At 43.5% G+C, this 16,926-nt stretch overlaps 3 protein-coding genes across 5 annotated transcripts in view; 1 reads left to right on the forward strand and 2 right to left on the reverse strand.

Moving 5' to 3' along the window:
- Window positions 1-31: 31 nt before the first annotated feature.
- Window positions 32-3,117, reverse strand: LOC114851307 (adrenodoxin-like). Its single transcript, XM_029143065.3, has 4 exons — window positions 2,801-3,117; window positions 1,103-1,227; window positions 891-1,020; window positions 32-769 (listed from the first exon to the last, which is right to left on the reverse strand). Exons 1-4 carry the CDS (start codon window positions 2,938-2,940, stop codon window positions 661-663), a joined length of 504 nt encoding a protein of 167 aa, XP_028998898.1. The 5' UTR covers window positions 2,941-3,117; the 3' UTR covers window positions 32-660.
- A 713-nt stretch (window positions 3,118-3,830) lies between these two features.
- Window positions 3,831-7,216, forward strand: LOC114851305 (uncharacterized). Its single transcript, XM_029143063.3, has 8 exons — window positions 3,831-3,934; window positions 4,018-4,055; window positions 4,858-4,953; window positions 5,084-5,152; window positions 5,268-5,746; window positions 5,863-6,000; window positions 6,431-6,542; window positions 7,063-7,216. Exons 1-8 carry the CDS (start codon window positions 3,927-3,929, stop codon window positions 7,140-7,142), a joined length of 1,020 nt encoding a protein of 339 aa, XP_028998896.2. The 5' UTR covers window positions 3,831-3,926; the 3' UTR covers window positions 7,143-7,216.
- Window positions 7,217-7,309: 93 nt separating this feature from the next.
- Window positions 7,310-16,926, reverse strand: part of nbeal1 (neurobeachin-like 1) — a 33,628-nt gene continuing 24,011 nt past the window's right edge. For 2 of the 3 annotated variants that reach the window (XM_055513224.1, XM_029143054.3), the window contains 24 exons: window positions 16,751-16,900; window positions 16,509-16,666; window positions 16,148-16,272; window positions 15,463-15,589; window positions 15,231-15,379; window positions 15,014-15,147; window positions 14,834-14,935; window positions 14,564-14,659; window positions 14,350-14,474; window positions 14,089-14,229; window positions 13,865-13,995; window positions 13,592-13,701; window positions 13,201-13,318; window positions 12,997-13,094; window positions 12,794-12,910; window positions 12,425-12,514; window positions 12,172-12,281; window positions 11,902-12,074; window positions 11,526-11,620; window positions 11,190-11,306; window positions 10,830-10,991; window positions 10,520-10,668; window positions 10,311-10,446; window positions 7,310-9,477 (listed from right to left, as the gene is read on the reverse strand). In XM_055513224.1, the coding sequence (XP_055369199.1) occupies window positions 9,373-9,477; window positions 10,311-10,446; window positions 10,520-10,668; window positions 10,830-10,991; window positions 11,190-11,306; window positions 11,526-11,620; window positions 11,902-12,074; window positions 12,172-12,281; window positions 12,425-12,514; window positions 12,794-12,910; window positions 12,997-13,094; window positions 13,201-13,318; window positions 13,592-13,701; window positions 13,865-13,995; window positions 14,089-14,229; window positions 14,350-14,474; window positions 14,564-14,659; window positions 14,834-14,935; window positions 15,014-15,147; window positions 15,231-15,379; window positions 15,463-15,589; window positions 16,148-16,272; window positions 16,509-16,666; window positions 16,751-16,900 (3,018 nt within the window). In that variant the 3' untranslated portion in view covers window positions 7,310-9,372. The other variant, XM_029143053.3, reaches the window with a different exon arrangement.

Here is a 16,926-nt window from a genome sequence, read left to right on the forward strand (position 1 = left end):
CCATAATGTACAAACTGACATTACAAACTCATCATTAGAAATCTGATTATCTTTATTACATAATTTTTATACTCTACACACATATGAGTGTTTGGTTGATTACATAAACAGTAGCTCAGTAAATACACTACCCTGAAATAAAGCATGTTGTCGGCAACCGCACCACAAATAGCCTCTTAAAATGTGACATTTCAAAAAGCTGTGATTTACCAACTAGGAAAGGTTGATTTGAAACCTCAGCTGCTGCATCAAGACCAGATTGACTCCTGGTGTAGAAAACAAACTGAAAGAAGACACTTTCTTTGATCGTGGAAGGCACTGGCAAGAACTACAGGTCCACCGTGTGCCCCTCATATGACAAATAGCAGTGTAACATTTATGGAGGGATTCAACTGAACAAGCAATGTTACAATAAGGTTAGTCCGTTTCTCAGAGTTTAGATTTTATAAATACTTTGATTCATCAAGCTAGCTTTTCTAAGGGTTATAGAAACTCTCCTGTGGTGTAAGTTCTTTTTTTAAAATCAAAAACAAGGTAATGCAGCGGCAGCCGACCAGATGCAGCCAAGTTCCAGAGTCAACCCCACCACTGTCCCAGTGCACACGCGGGACCTCCAGTTGTGACTGGGCATAATCTCACACCTCTGCTGCCACTTCCTGACTAGGCCGTCTCGTCTTTGCTCTGTCTGATGTCGGTCACGCTCTCTGGGACCCTGGCCACCATGCCGTCCAGGGACTTTGTCAGACAGATCTGACAGCCCAGACGAGACCTGTGGGGGAAAAGTGATGACAACGGTTTACAATGCTTGCAGTGTGTGTGTGTGTGTGTGTGTGTGTGTGTGTGTGTGTGTGTGTGTGTGTGTGTGTGTGTGTGTGTGTGTGTGTTCTTACGTCTCAGTCAGGCCATAGGCTAAGTCTAGCATGTCCATCTCCTCGTCCGTCACTCGTCCCAGCTTCTTGTAAACTTCCTCGTCAAAGATCAAATGACACGTGGAGCACGCCAGCGTCCCCTCACACGCTCCTGCGCACCGTTAGCACAAGGCCTCAGAGAAACAGTGGATGGATGTCATCATACGACTGCATGCATGCGTGTGCTTCCATACCAAAGCCATCGAAGTCAAGGTCTTCATTAATGACCACATCTAGCAACGTGTCTCCAGACGAGCCCTTCACTGTGACCTTCTCCCCGTCTCTGTTGATGAAGTGGATCGTCACCTTGTTGTCTGACCTACACACAGAAGCAGACAACAGTTTGTGTAAACAATATGATCACTGACAGTCACTCACTCATCTTCTACTGCTTGGCCCTCGCCAGGGTTGTAGGCATGCTGGAGCTCATCCCAGCTACAGGGTGGGAGGTGGTCTACCGTTCGACAATAGAGGCAGACACTCACACCTACAGGCAATTTAGAGTCTCCCTGCATGTTTTTAGACTGTGGGAGGAAACCGGAGACCCTGACCAGAACTTACGCTGACACAAGGAGAACATGCAATGAACCCAGAACCTTCTGGCAGAGTGATAACTATAATTGATCAATTTTACAAATAAATGTAGAAAAAATATAAATTGTAGTCACTCAGTGCCCTCTGGTGGTTGAACTCAGTTTAAAATCGAAGCGGAAAACTTAAAATTTAAAAAAAAAGAAACTTTTTTCACCAAATTACACAAGCACAAGGACAACCTGCTCCACACAACATGGGTCAGTTCATCCTCCAGTTCAACACAAGACAGGAGATTCTAACCCACTGTCCTTGAACGGTCGAGCCAAACCATTAGACTTAAACCCAATGGAAGATAAGAGGTCTGGAGACGGCAGACACGTCCACCCACCCAACGACAGCTTGAGTGGATCTGTCACTAATAATGAGATCAACTACACAAGCTTGCCGAGGATTATCCAAGAATCTAGAACAAAAATAAACAAATTCACAAATGGAAAACTTACTGTAAATTACATATTTCATTTTTTCAATGACCCATTCTGATTCTGATTTAGGATATGCCTTAACAAGCACATCAGTGCCGTGGACTTTAAATCCTCAGAGAACATATTTCCACACTCTGCTGGAGCCGTAACCTGTGATCTCTGCACGGGAACACAATGAACAATATTAGTGTTCTGTCCAAGCAGGAACGGAGCAAGCGCAATCAGGAAACAGCCGATGTGCAGATGTGCAGGTGAAACAGCCGTAGACAGTGCTTACAACACATTTTACAGGTTAGTAGTTCTAATTGGTGACTCAGGAAATTTGAACGGGGAAAAAGAAGGAACCAACTTCATCTACTTTGAACCACGTCCAAACTGAAAGCACGCGGTTCAGGCGAACCCAGCAAAACAAAGCGTGGACGTGTTCATGCAACCAGCGGTCGTTACGCTGAGTTGCATAAGAAACCAAGCCCAGTATCTGAAAAGCATGGATTACACGAGGTATTAGCCTCATTCAAAGTTCAAGCAGCTTACGCCAAGAATAAAGCACAGTCGCTCTCCGCTCGCACACAGGTAATACTTGTCAAACGTATGAATCGGACTGAACTGATTGAACTTCACCACGTTCAAGTTCACTGTCACGGTTTAGCGTCCCAGCTAGTCACCACTCTCCCTGCTGTCTCTTTAATCCTAAGGCGAACTAACAGCCCAATTACTGCCAGAACGAGGAAACCAGCCAGTGTATTTAGCAGCGTTTAACCGCAAGGACAGCGAACCAGACACTAAAGTTCCGTCACTCGCGGTCGTGGCGTGTGACTCTACTGGAAGCAGACAACTGCGGCCAGCGAGCTCCGGAGCTAGCCGGTGACCCACCTCAGGGGCTGCGTGCCCGCACTGAGCCGCCTCGTCCCCGCCAGCCTGCTGCCGCAGCCCAGCGTGACCGCCGTCGTTCGCCGCGGAAACGCTCCTAACGCGACGGGAGCCAGTCTTCTCAGCGCCGCCGCCAAAGCCATTCGAGCTACGGGGAAGAGTCCGAAAGCGCGTAGGAACCACAAGAGCCGCTCGGCACAGCCCACTCGTGTCGAGCTCGGACAGGGATTCGGAGGAGTTTGACTTAGTCCCCCGAGCTAGCGGCTAACGGGTTAGCTACGCGAGGAGTCGGACTGTGAGTGCGCCTGCGCGCGCTGTGCCGGCGAGCGCTAAACGCACGTCCCAGCGCTCTGACGTCACGCAGCGATAACCTCACGAGATCAAGGTTGAGGACCTGGATGGCGGTCGAATAAAGATGCCAGATGTTTTTTCTTTAAAAACAAAAATAAAATAATTATAATAAAAATTATACATATATATATATAATTTAGTTTTTAAAGCATTTAAAGCAACTTTACATTTTTATAATAATTTTAAAAACAACGTTTTCCTTTTGCATGCATAACATTCAAAACCCTCTGAGTTGCAGTTAAATATGTATCCCACAACATATTTATTTTATGACCTGTAAAAATGGCTGAAATGTAACGACATGACAGGGACTCTGGGGCTCTACATACCCTCAGTATATGTGATCATATCACTTATAATAAGATGTGTGTACTGACCTGCAAAAACACGAATGCACCTCCCAAAACAACCTTTGTTGACCTTCACTTTTACCACGTGTGGCACTGATGGAGCTATCACACCGAGTGCCATTCACCTTTAAAATACTTACTAAAAACCAGGCAAACAGGATGTGTACGGTGTGAGAGCATATCAAGCCACTGGCGTCCTGCCTCACGCCAACCCGTTGACCCTGTGCAGTTTTTATTTGCTATATCATCACCTTTGACAGGCAAGGCCTGAGGGCAAAGTGCAGCAAATATCAGTAACCATCCCAGTATGGGACAGGCAGATTGACCAATGCTCTTGCTCACAGTGTAATTAGTAGTGTTTATGACCAAGACATGTCATATTATATAAATGGCCTTTCATAATCTTGTGTTTCAGTGTACATCAGTGCATGCTCAAGTGAGTAACACCAAAAGGCTAATAGAATAATAGAAAACTGACTAATACCATCTATATAAAGTTGCCTTTTCTTACATTTACAGGATGTTAAAGCTAGTGCTGCTGCTTCTGACAGCGTTAGGTAAGATCAGACTATTATTGCCTGTAGAACTGCTAATGTGGCTTTTGTGAATGAATTATTTTTACAGTGTCTTAATGTATAATGTTTTAAAGTTACCAATTCAACAAATACATTATTAAGAATAACACTGTTTTTGTTCAATAAGTAATTAATCTAAAATCGTTTAACAGCTTGTGTAGGGTATGAATTAACATATGTATAGATTCTGAAATAATTGTAAATAAAACCTTTGGTTTCACAAAATTTGATAACAATAGAATTAACTTTAATTTGGGAAAAAAACACCTAAAACATTCATATTTCATTTGGTTTTATTTGTAAATTAATTTAACTTAATTTTTTCTTCTTTATGGTTATAGCTTTTTAATTTTTAATTGAAGGCTACTTATTATGAGCATACTGAGACTAAATTATGCAAACCCTGATTTATTTCAGTGTGTTTTGTTTCTCTAATTACCCGTTTGACAATTATGTGTCTGTAATTGTAGGTTAGTAATTCGATGCCTTTGCATCATTACTGTTGACTGGGCCAAACAGCAATATGGGAGCAGGTGCCCTTTACAATAGATGTCCGGGAAATAGACTTTGACCATCATTGATTTAGTGCCATGTTAAAGGAAAGCTGTGGCCTCTATATTATTCTGGTACAACAGTTAATAATTGATACAAAGGGTCAACAAGCAATGGGAAAAGGCATTTGTTAAACCTGCCTGGTTGAATTAGTTTGTGTATCCAGTACTACTGCAGTATCACTAGCCTGCTCATAACATTGACACTGAATAAGCAGGACATGTTCACCCAGGCCTCCAGGCTGTCCCCATCGCAGCCCCCAGAGGTCTGCAGAAGACGGCTTTAAACAACCAGATCCCCGACATCAGTGAGACGAACAGGAGGGGAGGTAAGTACAGTAATCTGTACATAAACCTGATCAATAGCTGATAATCTATATGCAAATATGTTAAAGCACAAACCACAAAAATACTGATCACTACGTGTTGTTCATTTGTATACTGTATCTCATCTTCTAGATTTAATCCACTCCCATTTTGGAAATGGATTTGGAGAAATGGATAGACGACACTTGCTGACCAATGAAGGTGACAGATGTGTAGAGTATTTGGGTTTTTTGCATTCTCTTTCTAAATTCTAATTCTAAATTAAAGTCTGTCACTTAAAAAGGTCAATTTAATCCAAAGGTGCTGTCTCTTCCAGTTCCTGATGATATTCCAGTCCTGAAGATCGGTGGCAGTTGGATGCGAGTGGAGGAACTCTCTTCTTCTCAACTTGCTGATGGCATTAGGCAGGGAGTCGATCCCTCGTTGAAGATTCAAGATGGTTTTAGGCAGGGAACCGAACCCTCCATGAAGATCCCTGATGGTTTTAGACAGGGAACCGAACCCTTCATGAAGATCCCTGATGGTTTTAGGCAGGGAACCGAACCCTTCATGAAGATCCCTGATGGTTTTAGGCAGGGAACCGAACCCTTCATGAAGATCCCTGATGGTTTTAGGCAGGGAACCGAACCCTTCATGAAGATCCCAGAGGGTTTTAGGCAGGGAACTGAACCAATTGCTAAAATCCCAAAGGGCTTCAGACAGGGAACCGAGCCATCTGTCCCATGTAAAGGAGTCATCATCAGTGGAAACTGCTACGAGTTCATCCCCACACCACTGGCCTTCCAAGACGCTCAGGTCAGAGAATCTATCATTTTGGAAAGAGTTCGGAGCAACTCTGCCTTGACTCATCCAAGATATCAATAACATTTAGTTTGACGGCATCGCCCCTGACTCTTTGTCTCTACCTCCAGGTCTTATGCAGAAAACGTGCACCAAACGCCGAGCTTGCATCTGTACCCAGTGGTGAGCTGCATTCTCATTTAGTTTCCCTGGTGACCAATGGTGGCAAGGACACCCCTGTGCTGACCTGGCTTGGAGGCACCGTCAAGGCAAGTTCCATTCCTAAACTGCCTCCAACAAAACTAGATGGGACTAGATGCATTTGTGTAATGTCACAGAAGTTAAAAAATGAATTCTCGAACAAAGCCTTCCCTGCTTCACGGAGACGAACATTTTTAATTGAGTGTGTAACAAATGCAACGCCAGCTTTCTGACCGTTTACTGTGGCACTGAATGGAGGCCAAGGAGAGTGTCCTCAGATACGTTATCAACAGGACAGATAGTGTTATTCTTACCTTGAAGCATTGAGCTTTGAACTGTTATTTTAAAATGTTCCATCTGTTTTATGACTGTCACAATGTGAGTCCAGAACAGAAAAAAAACATTGAGTGGGGAAATGCAGTTTGAATTGTAGAGTGCTAAGCTATTTTGTACCTAATGTACTGTACTGTATATGTGTGTTGGTAACGCACACCGCAGGACCAGAAGGGATCCTGGGCAGACGGGTCTGAGTGGACTTACAGCGACTGGATGCCAGGACATCCCAACATTCAGAGTGACAAACCAGTCTGCGTTGAGATGTTCAAGATAGGTAAAAAGCAAATATACGCAGCAAACGCTTCCCATACAACACTTAAATTAAGTAACATGAGTTATTTAAAAGAAGCAAAAGTTATTTTAAGTTATGTAAAAATAACCTCATGTCAGTTCAGTGTGTTTCTATTAAAGAATTATTTAATCGGTCAAGGATGATATGATGGACAAATAACCCAGATATCGCTGGAGAACAGATAAAGAGCTTTAAGACTTTATTACTAAAATCTACAGGGTGAACCAGCTCTGCAATAAATCCTATCTGATCTTTTTTTGACTTGTTAACTACACTATTGTTATATAAGTGTAATCTGAGTCATGTCTTATGAAATCAGACCTTTGGATGTACAATTAAATAAATGATTATGGATCAGACTTAATATAGTTTTATGAAGATCTTGAATTTGCTCTGTGGCTAAAGGACACGCTGAGAGGAATATTCTACATGTTCTGATGGTCAAGGACATGGTTTGGACTGTTATGGTTTAATAAATGGTGTATGTTCTACCATTTTGCAGATGAACGCTGGTGGACGGCCGGAGACTGTGAGCTGAAGAGAGCATCAATCTGCTCGTATTCGGTCAGTGAATCACAGTGAATGTGAAAGGTCTGGGAAATGGAATCACGAGCGTGGGACTTTGCACACTGCTTTAAATAAATCTTAGCATGTTATGGTTGTGTTTGTTTCTTGTTTGTGTAGAAAAAGAAATGAGACAGCGCTTGATTATTCTTACAGTGAAGACCTCATAATAGCTAAACTACAAATTTAAATTTAGACAAGACTTTAATGATCATTTCCCACTTGTGTATACAAAGCAGTTTGTACAGATTAGGGAGCCAAGTTAAAACAATTTGTTACAATTTAGTACCTGGAAAGTGCAAAAGTACATTTCAAATACACTGAAATAAAAATCATGCTGTACAGTACATGTGTGTATATACATACATACGTACTGTATTCATAAATAATCACAGATATACACACACGTCCATTTGGTGACAATTACAGAGAATGTAACTAAGACACAAAACAGTACTTTTCAATTCTGCTCCTCTTGGTTTCTCACGAAACTGTGGAGGTTTAACTTCTGGAATGCTGCTTTTATTTGATTTAGGCGGATGATAAGATTCAGTAATGAAAATAATCCTAGCTCTGTGTTCACACCACACTGGAATAAAGGCACTCAAGTTTGTTGCAGCCACGTAAGAACCCAAACAGTGGTTAGTCTGAATGACTAATGTGGAAAAATGACAAAATAAATATGCACCCTGTACTGAAATCTCTCAGAGAAGGACACTAACTTTTCTCTGGGTGACAACAGACATTTAAATTAAAACCAAATTAGAAAAGAAATATGAAACTGACAACAACAGGGAACCACTGCAGCAAGCCTGGGTCCAACATCTGAACCCAAGATTACATCAAAACAACCAGGGGCTGTTATGGTTCACATGTATTTTGAAACCAACAATTTGGTTATAAAAAGTAAACATGTATCATTGGCATGTCCACCCACACACACACACACACACACAGTGTAAAAATATGAATGACATCCTCATACACACAAACTCTATTTGTGGCATTCATGCGATTCAGATATTATAAAGTAAGCCTCAACCACACACACACACACACACACACACACAACCACACACAAACAGTCCTTCAGTAATGAGCATGGATGGTGAATTGTAAAAGTAAGCACATACAGTATGATAGTTTGAGGCAATGACGAGCAAGAGGAAGACTGAAGATACTGAAGGTTTGGCTGAGCCACTACACTGGACAGAAAAACAAGAAAGCATCGACAGCCATCCAAAAAATTCTATTGCTGTTAACACTGACATCACGTAAAGCCCTTGAGGATTCCTTCTTCTCCCTCTTTTACAGGTGTCTGAACGGTCATAAATTTAAAACATGTCATACTTTTGTTTATAGAATAAACAGACAATCTGTGATAAAAAAAATGCTACTTTTTTAATATAAATAAACATGAATTCAAGCAACTTAAAAATAGATAACTTATGGAAACAAGTGTGATTTAAAAGTGTCATCTCTGTAATGCCTGTAGTGTTTCCGTTTTTAGTGTGTACTTTATGTTTTACAAAACTATATCTGCCATCTTCTGCTGTTGTGTCCCTCTCTTGCAAATGGACAGAAAATGCCATGCAAACGATGAAATGGCAGGCACATGCATATATCTGTCACACAAAAGTATTAAAAAAAAATAAAAAATCACATGCACATTGAAAAACACGGAAGAAAAGGCAGAGAGATTGGTCTCATGAGCGATGGAGCCACCTGACTGCATAAGGCTGCTGTATGGCAGCTTGTGAGGCAACCATGAAAACTCTCGGGCCTGTGTGCAACAAAGGCAACGTAAGAGGGGACGAAAAGGCCACTTAGAACTAGAACGTGTGATGCACAGTGCCTCCGTCAACAGGCTCCCGCTGGAACACGGCGCCAAAATGACGACTAGCTGACTAGAGCAATACGAAGAAAAGCCGTGGAGTTTGGTACTGGTGTGGTGGCAGCTGAGGCGGGCGCTACTTCTGGATGTGAACCCCAGCGCCAGCGCCAGGTGGGTCCGAATCCAAAAGCAGGAGTACACACACAAAAACAGACACACGCGTGGACGTGCAACTTCTGTGGTATTTTTGCCCTTATGTTTCACAACAGCTGCCCACCACACTACCCACTACTCTGTGGAACAGGGACAGACAGGAAACCAGTCTGGTGACCGAGTATGAATAGAATGGTGTGATGGGAATGTGGGATGTGTATGGAAATGGGGGACATATTAGGGTTTAGGAACTGAGGGGGGTCAGTCAGGGTCCTGCTGGGTGTTGTAGACAGTCTCCCCTGAGGAGATCTGGGTCAGTCTCTTGCTGGAGCCCCACAGCTTCCGCGTTATCTGGCCCGAACGCATCTGCGAAGAGTGGAAGAGGAGGAGGAGGAGGAGGAGAGGTTGAGTGGGGGGGGGGGGAGAAAGTGTGAAACCAAAAGAAACAAAAAGGAGGAGGGGAAAAGGAGGAAGGATGTGATTCATGATTGCTTAGTTCAGTTGACATTTGATTGAATGACACAAAATAAATAATCAAATTCATTTTGCAGTGAGTCAATCTGAACAGAAAACATGAAGAGGTGTAATGATTTCAAACTATTCAGATGGGGAATAGTTTCTGCTACACCAAACTATTTACATGATTTAAGTCTATCTTGGTGCAGGATGATTTGTTTGGATTACAGTAGATTGTAGCTACAGTCCTATTATGGCTTGAGTCTTAATTAGTGATAGGTTTTTTTCACAGCATATTTGTACAGTATTCATAGATTGCACTGAAACACAGACATAATGACACTTCAGGTAAACAGCACAGGATGGAGTTCATCCCAAGTCATCAGCCTTATTAGCTCAAATCATCACACAACCAGCTAAGTGCAACAAGTTTTCACATCACAGTTGTGGTTCTAGTGGCCGGCGAGTTACATTTGTGTCTCCGACGTATGTGTATGTGAGGACATGAGGCGTGAGGCGTGAGCAACAACCAGCCCTGAGCAGGAGAAGTGGCTGAGGGAAAACGAGAGACACCGGAGCCGCTATGGTTTGAGGAAGCTGGACGTGGGGCTGAACTGGAGCTGGTCGCGCTGGTGCAGCAGGTGGGTCGGCGAGCGGGCTCGCAGCGGGGCCAGCAGGGGGGAGGACATGAGGGGCGAGCCCTCCAGACTCTGAGCGATGTAGTTCCTCAGCGAGTTCTTTACCTCCGCCGGCTTGCCGACGCCCACGATGATCAGCTTGCCGTCGTCCAGGCCGACGAGGACGTGACTCTGCTCCTTGGTGACCGAGACGCAGCGCACAGGCACGCGCATGGCCATGGGTCCCGTGCACAGGGACAAACTGCGCAGGACAAACACAGTCAGGGACCATTGCTACAGTATGGGGATAATAAATGAAGGTCAGGTAGAAGTACCTGTAGAGGTCACGGATGGACAGGTAACCCTGCTCGCTGCCGATGATGACATACTCCCCTGAAACACACATGTCAGTCACCTGCTCCTTCAGAGACTCACTGCAGAGATGCTTCCCATTCACAGAGTAGAGATGCAGAGCGTTTTTATCCTGGAAAGAGAAATAAAACAAAACATGGCTTCATGTCTCTGTCTGTTCAAACATTTGAAGCACAAACTTGGACTTAACAAATGTGTTTGGTTTAAAACTGCATTAAAATGCTTTTAGAAATTTTTTCATGCAGTGTTGGCGGGATAAAACTATGCATGTACCTTCAGCGTTGCTTTGCCCTCTAGGCAGGTGTGGACCAGCAGGTGACCCTCCCAGGACACAGCGAGGTGGAGGATGGACAGCGGCAGAGAGCTGTCGCACGGCGGCCGCAGGCAGCGCATGTACTGACCTCGACGCACTGTGTGGATGATCACTGTGCCGTCCTGGAGCACGTGGAACGGAAGCATTGGTTACTGCCGCACGTAATTCAAACCCAAGCGTGCATTTAATGTGGTCTTTCAGTCTATTTTATAATCTATTTTCAAGCTCATTCAGTCTTGACTGAAGTATTTCATCTACAGTACAGGACAAGCTTCATTTCACTCTGTATACTGTGCATCAATGCGCATGTGTGTTCTTACCCGTGAGCCGGACACGGCCATGTCCAGCTCTGTGCTGATGACGACGCTCACCACCTCATCTGTGTGACCGTACAACACCTGAACTGGCTTGGGATGAAGTCCCACAGGAGCTCCACCCTGCAAACACAAAAAACAAACTAAACTCAGTCGAACACATCAGGAAGACACAAGACTCCAATTATTTCTATACACACAGACGTTTGATTGATGATTTATTCATGTTCCTATTTTATAATAAAATGTTATTAAATTCCTAATGAACCATTTGCAGCCCACTTTGCTGTAAACAAGTCAGTACTGTATGTGTGAGGATCTGTGTATGAGCGAGTCTCTAACCTGCTGCAGGACCTGCCACACCATGCAGGTCGTGTCTCTGGAGCCGGAGATCAGATGGATATCACAGTGGTCTGTTGCTAAGCAAGTCACAATGTCTGGAGGGGACATGAATATCACTGGTAAGTTAATACACGGCATGCGAGAAACAATGTGTAATCTTTCAGTTGTGACTTACATACAAACAGATTTTATGTATTATGGGCTTTGTGCTTGTATTTATTCCCAGTTACTCTGAATATTAAGCCATCTGTCACGTTTCTTTATCTCAGAATTATACACTACATTATGTTTTACAGATGGCATGCATTTACCCGTGTATATACAAATTTGAACTCATCTCGTCTACTTCTCTCTAACAGTCAGAATGCATCCTTACCCATGTGTCGGATGTGCTGACCCACAGTTTTGCTCCTGACCAGGGAGGTGACCCGGATGCTGTTGTCCCAGTGGCCTCCGCTGAACAGCAACTTGCCATCGTGAGAAACCACAAACTGCCCTGCTGTGACCTCGATGCCGGGGGCGAAAGGTCCTGAAAGTAGACGCTGCGTCCTGGGAGGTGAAGAATGAACATTAGGGAACAATGCAGTCACCATGCATGTAGAGCGATACGGTGCATTTGTCCTGCATGCACCATGTGTGCTCTCACTTGGTGTTGGACACGGTGGGGTCCTTGATGAAGGTGAAGTAGTTAGAGATATTCTTGTTGTAAGGCAGCCACCCATGGGTCCCAACTAGGCAGTTTTGACTCACAGTCACCTGTGGGAGGAGAGAGAAAAACAAACCATATATAAATGGAATAACTGAATAAATATATAGAAAGTAAAAGTGCTGTCCACATGATTAGTTTTATCCATGTGTATAGAGAGAAAACATTCTTGTGATCTTCTACAAAATCTCACCAGGGTGTCAGGGCTCCCCTGGGAGATGAAGGAGTGGGACTGATTCTTCGGCACCACAACCTTAACCAGCGGCACATTGTCACTGATGCCCTTCATGGAGACACGGAGGAGATATTATAATTAAGGGAAGTGACATTTAGTTTAACAATCCTAAATTTGTGTTAAGTTTAACTCAGCCTTTTATTAGAGTTACACTGTCTAACTTAAGCCAGTGCTAACATGACACTCCACTCTAGTCTTTCCAGCATCGCTCTGCACAATCCTAAAAAAACCACTTGTGAATCAAGAAGAAATAACTGCCTTTCCCACCCAGAGAATTAATAGACAAAATGTTGCACACTTTTATATAAAGCAAATTAAAGATCAAACCTCAACAAAGAAAGACTTGAGGTCACTCAGGTGTTCAAACATGTTGAAAGGACACGAGTCTAGCTGAGCCTGTCTCTTCTCCACTTCCTCCTGGGACAAACGCACTGGATGTGGCTCCTACATACACAAACACACAAGTCTGAATCACAACTACAGGTACAGCGACAGGACGTCATTAGCATGAATCTGGCTTGTGTTTGGACCTTGAGTAACTGGCATGGTGTCTGTCCAAAGTTGCTAATCATGCCCTCGAGAGCCTTTCGCTCCTTTTCATCAGTGATGGCATCCAGGTCCACGGCTCCTGCCACATCAAACAGTCAAAATACAACTTTAGCCAATTGTGCTAAGAGAATGAAATCTGAATAATAATTTGAATGATTGCATGGCAGCGGCTGCGGGTGTTTTACCCTCATATGTGCAGTAATAGAAGACGTTGAGGGCCTCCACTGCTGCAGGGCCCTTCTGCTTGTAACCAAAGATCAGATCGATCCAGTTGTGAAGGTGTGCCGACACATACTCAGACTCCTGTTAGACACACACATGCAGTACACAAAGATGTAGCAACTACCAGCACAAATGTACAGAGACGACAAGCTGCACTGAAGGAGTATGTTATTTCTCACGCCGTTTCTTAAGGATGACATATGAGATCTATGATACAACAAGGTATAACGTTAGTTCCGTTTACTTATTGCTTCTACAGTTTTTCTTGTTGCATCATGTTATATAACATACTGTGGAAAAGATTCCTGCAGTGCGTCATCACACTACAGGAGCAAATCTGATCCTCGGTCTCACCAGAGCTTTGCGGTGTTTGTAAATGAAGTCCTCGGGGGACCTGGCCCATTTAGGGAGAACAACATCGTTCACTCTTTCTTTAGAGATTTGCAGGCGGCCAAGATCAAAGCCTGGGTGATGATAAGGACCAAACAGAAGGTAATGAAGGGGAAAAATAAAAAGGACATAGGGAATCATTTCATATCTATGACCATGTGTCACAATTCTGTGTTCAAAGGCTTTTTACTACAATGTATGCTGACTGGAACATTTCAAATATTTCCAAAGACTCACCATTCTGGTTCTCAAGAAACTCTGGGAAGTAAAAGAACTCAGGGATGAGCTCCTTGACATCATTAGGGTTGTCCATGAGGGTCTGCCACGTTGCTGGGATGGAGTGGAACTGCCGATCAGCACAGTCAAACCTAAACCGCCATGGGATGATATAAATGAACATCTACAATACTCGAAGCAGCAGAAAGTGAAGACAAATGGAGAGCTTGGCTGACTGTTCTTACCGTCCACTCTGAAGTTGGATGTGCAGTGAGGTGAAGGGCTCCACTCTGATCAGGTAGTGCATCACCCCGGCGGCATTTGAGTAGTGGGTGCCATAATGGAACCTGTCAATAGTGCCTGTTGGGTCCTCGAAACTTTCATACCTGGTAGACACAATCCAGAATGAGCAAATGACCTTATTCAAGCTGCCAGCAAATGTATGCATCACTCATAGATGTTTTCACATCATGAAAGAGAAGAACCGTTGATGAATGGAAGCCTACTTCTCTCTAACAGCCTTGGCGTTGCGCTCGTTGAGCACAGCCACTGGCTTTGACAGGTCCCTGAACACTCGAGGATCAGACAGGTCGAGCTCTTCTGAAGTGTAGTCGGCTAGAATCCAAGGAAACTGGAAATGCACAAACAACTTGATCCCACATAATAATATTTACAGTTTTATCACAGTTGTACAGTAACATGAGTGAGTGAAAAGCATACCACTGGGTACTGAGCCAGGTTGTTGTACGTTCTGCCTGCAATTGTGTTGAGTTGCATCAAGTAGTCGAAGTTGGAAATCTCCCGGTTCACCCATTTCTGAATATGAAGGATCAAAGTATTCATGTACTGGTGAATGAATCTGTGTTACTGTAGCATCAACTAAGAATGGTAGTCAAATGAATTAACTAAAAATAAAATCCTTTAGCCTCAATGTCTGTGTGCCAACAATAAACCTCCAAATGGAAGCAGAACAGTGTAGAACGCAAATACCTGTGTGAGTCCAGAGGCCTTCAGGAGCTCCTGCGGTGAGCGGGTTCCATGAAGGTTGAGTGATCGCAGCAGTAACATGCGGCTGTAAACCTTGTTCCTCGCCTGTTAATAAAGATGAACACAGATTAGCTTCACACTTGCTGTTACAAACCATTTGGGCGAAGTCTGTCATCTTATCACCTCCTTTTTGAAGTTAAGGAAGTAATTGGTTTGGTCAATGAGGAAGATCTCCAAAGCCGAGCGGCGTAAGTTATATCGTCGCAGGTGGACCTCTCTGATCTGAGACAGCGGCCATTTGAAGTCGTGGCCAACTCCTTCAGGAAACAAGTAAAGGCAATTAGTGTAGTAGCAGTTTTGTTTTGTCACCCAGCTTTATCATGTGAGTTCATCTTCTCACCTTCCTCTTTCTCCTGACTACTGTCGTAAAAGTAGATGTGCTGAGTGGTGAGTTCCAAGCGCCCGGGCACCACGTCCACCACCGTCACCAGCTCACAGTCCTCCCACAAGACCAGTTTCTCCTTCTGACCTGCCTCCTCTGCTTCAACCCTGAAGTTACAGAGTCACAGTATCTCTCAGTATTTGACCTGTTATTATTTGTAGGCCTGTGACTGCTGTATTCGGCAACTGACTGGTTGCTGGCAGAGGCTGGATCGTCCTCAGGCAGCTCCAGGATGTCGTCTTCCAGGTCGCTGACTTTGACCTGCTTCACAGCTTCCAGCAGCAAAGACTCTGCATTTACACGCTGCTGATGGACACCTGAACAAAGTGGGAGAGACACATGCTGATTAAAAACTTAGATGAGACGTTCTGAGATGGAGCAGCGGTTAATAACACAAGGCACAGTGGTAAATTAGATTTTTAGCAGCCTTGCCAAAGGCTGAGAAAGTATAAACACCTACCATGGACATAACGAATTGTATTTTCTACATGGTTCCCAAAGTAAAAAGTTTAAAATTTTAAAGTTTTACACTTATGTGAACATTTATATTGTGGAAGCTTACTGTGCCATTTTATATTCTGCTTTTAAATGTCCCAGGAGTTTATTCATCAATAAATAACTTTAAATACTGTACACTTAAAAAAAAAATTAATCCGTACCAAGAAGATTGACCTCCCCAAGAACACAAGTAAAGAGGATTTTCAAGGTCAGGTCATTTTAATCTGTTTACTAGGGGTAGGCTGGGTGAGCGTGCTCATGACCTAGCGTACACACACATAGCCTTAATCATTATTATAGATACCCACATACTTGTTGTACAGGAACACTGGCTTTTAAGCAACCGTTGGGATCTTTGCTTGCAGGCAATTACTTACCCAAGTTGTCTCTCAGAGCGCTGGCCTCTTTGTGAGAGTCAAAGTTGTAATTCCGGACCAGCTTCAGCCTCATACGAGAGTAGTTTTCAGCACTGGACACTCTCCAGTGCATCTCATCTTGCTGTCTGTTAGAAATTAAAACAAAACACATTAGTAACACAGTTAGTGTGGTGCGCTGAAGAAAAGTTCTATTTTTATATAGTGCATATCATATTACAATGTATGTATGTTTTCCTGCTTCTGCAATTGTTACCGTTTTACCTGATTAATAAACTAAAATTGACGCTCTCTCATTCACATTGCTACAGATGGAGGTGCATTTGAACAGTGAGACTTTATTTATTTATTTTATTAATAGTACCTATCAGCCCAGGGCCCCCTTTCACACACCAGACCCCTTCGTGCTGCCTTCCACTGCCTGAGCGTGGCGCTGGTCTGGCTGTGCTGCTGCTTCAGCATGCTGTTGTAGCGCAGGTTCTCCTGACGGCCGCGACGTGAAAAGGGCTCCACGAATTGTTCCTGGAAGAGAAAGGAAGAGAAAGACTTCATAAGAGACAAGCAAAGGAAATTATATTTAATCAATAATTATTAAATTCTACGAACCTGGAAGCGAATCTTGCTCTCACCCCTTTCTCTCTCTCTTTTATGCAGGCTGACCATAAAGGCCTCATAGCACTCCTTCCAGTACAGTGCCATGGACTCATGGCCCCGACTGAAGGTTTCGATTTCATACTGCTTCATATATGGAATAATCTGATGAAAAAAAAAAAAAAAAAAGA

Source organism: Betta splendens, chromosome 2, assembly GCF_900634795.4.
Source record: "Betta splendens chromosome 2, fBetSpl5.4, whole genome shotgun sequence".
Taxonomy (NCBI): Eukaryota; Metazoa; Chordata; class Actinopteri; order Anabantiformes; family Osphronemidae; genus Betta; species Betta splendens.

What these genes read in the sequence shown, in the direction of transcription:
- LOC114851305 (XM_029143063.3), top strand. An exon ending in GCTGCTTCTGACAGCGTTAG is followed by an intron (nt 4,056 to 4,857) that starts GTAAGATCAGAC and finishes ATGTTCACCCAG; the next exon opens with GCCTCCAGGCTGTCCCCATC. An exon ending in TGGCCTTCCAAGACGCTCAG is followed by an intron (nt 5,747 to 5,862) that starts GTCAGAGAATCT and finishes CTCTACCTCCAG; the next exon opens with GTCTTATGCAGAAAACGTGC.
- LOC114851307 (XM_029143065.3), bottom strand. Translation starts at nt 2,940, where the DNA reads ATGGCTTTGGCGGCGGCGCTGAGAAGACTGGCTCCCGTCGCGTTAGGA. An exon ending in GCGGGCACGCAGCCCCTGAG is followed by an intron (nt 1,228 to 2,800) that starts GTGGGTCACCGG and finishes TTCTGTGTGTAG; the next exon opens with GTCAGACAACAAGGTGACGA. An exon ending in CCTTGACTTCGATGGCTTTG is followed by an intron (nt 1,021 to 1,102) that starts GTATGGAAGCAC and finishes AACGGTGCGCAG; the next exon opens with GAGCGTGTGAGGGGACGCTG.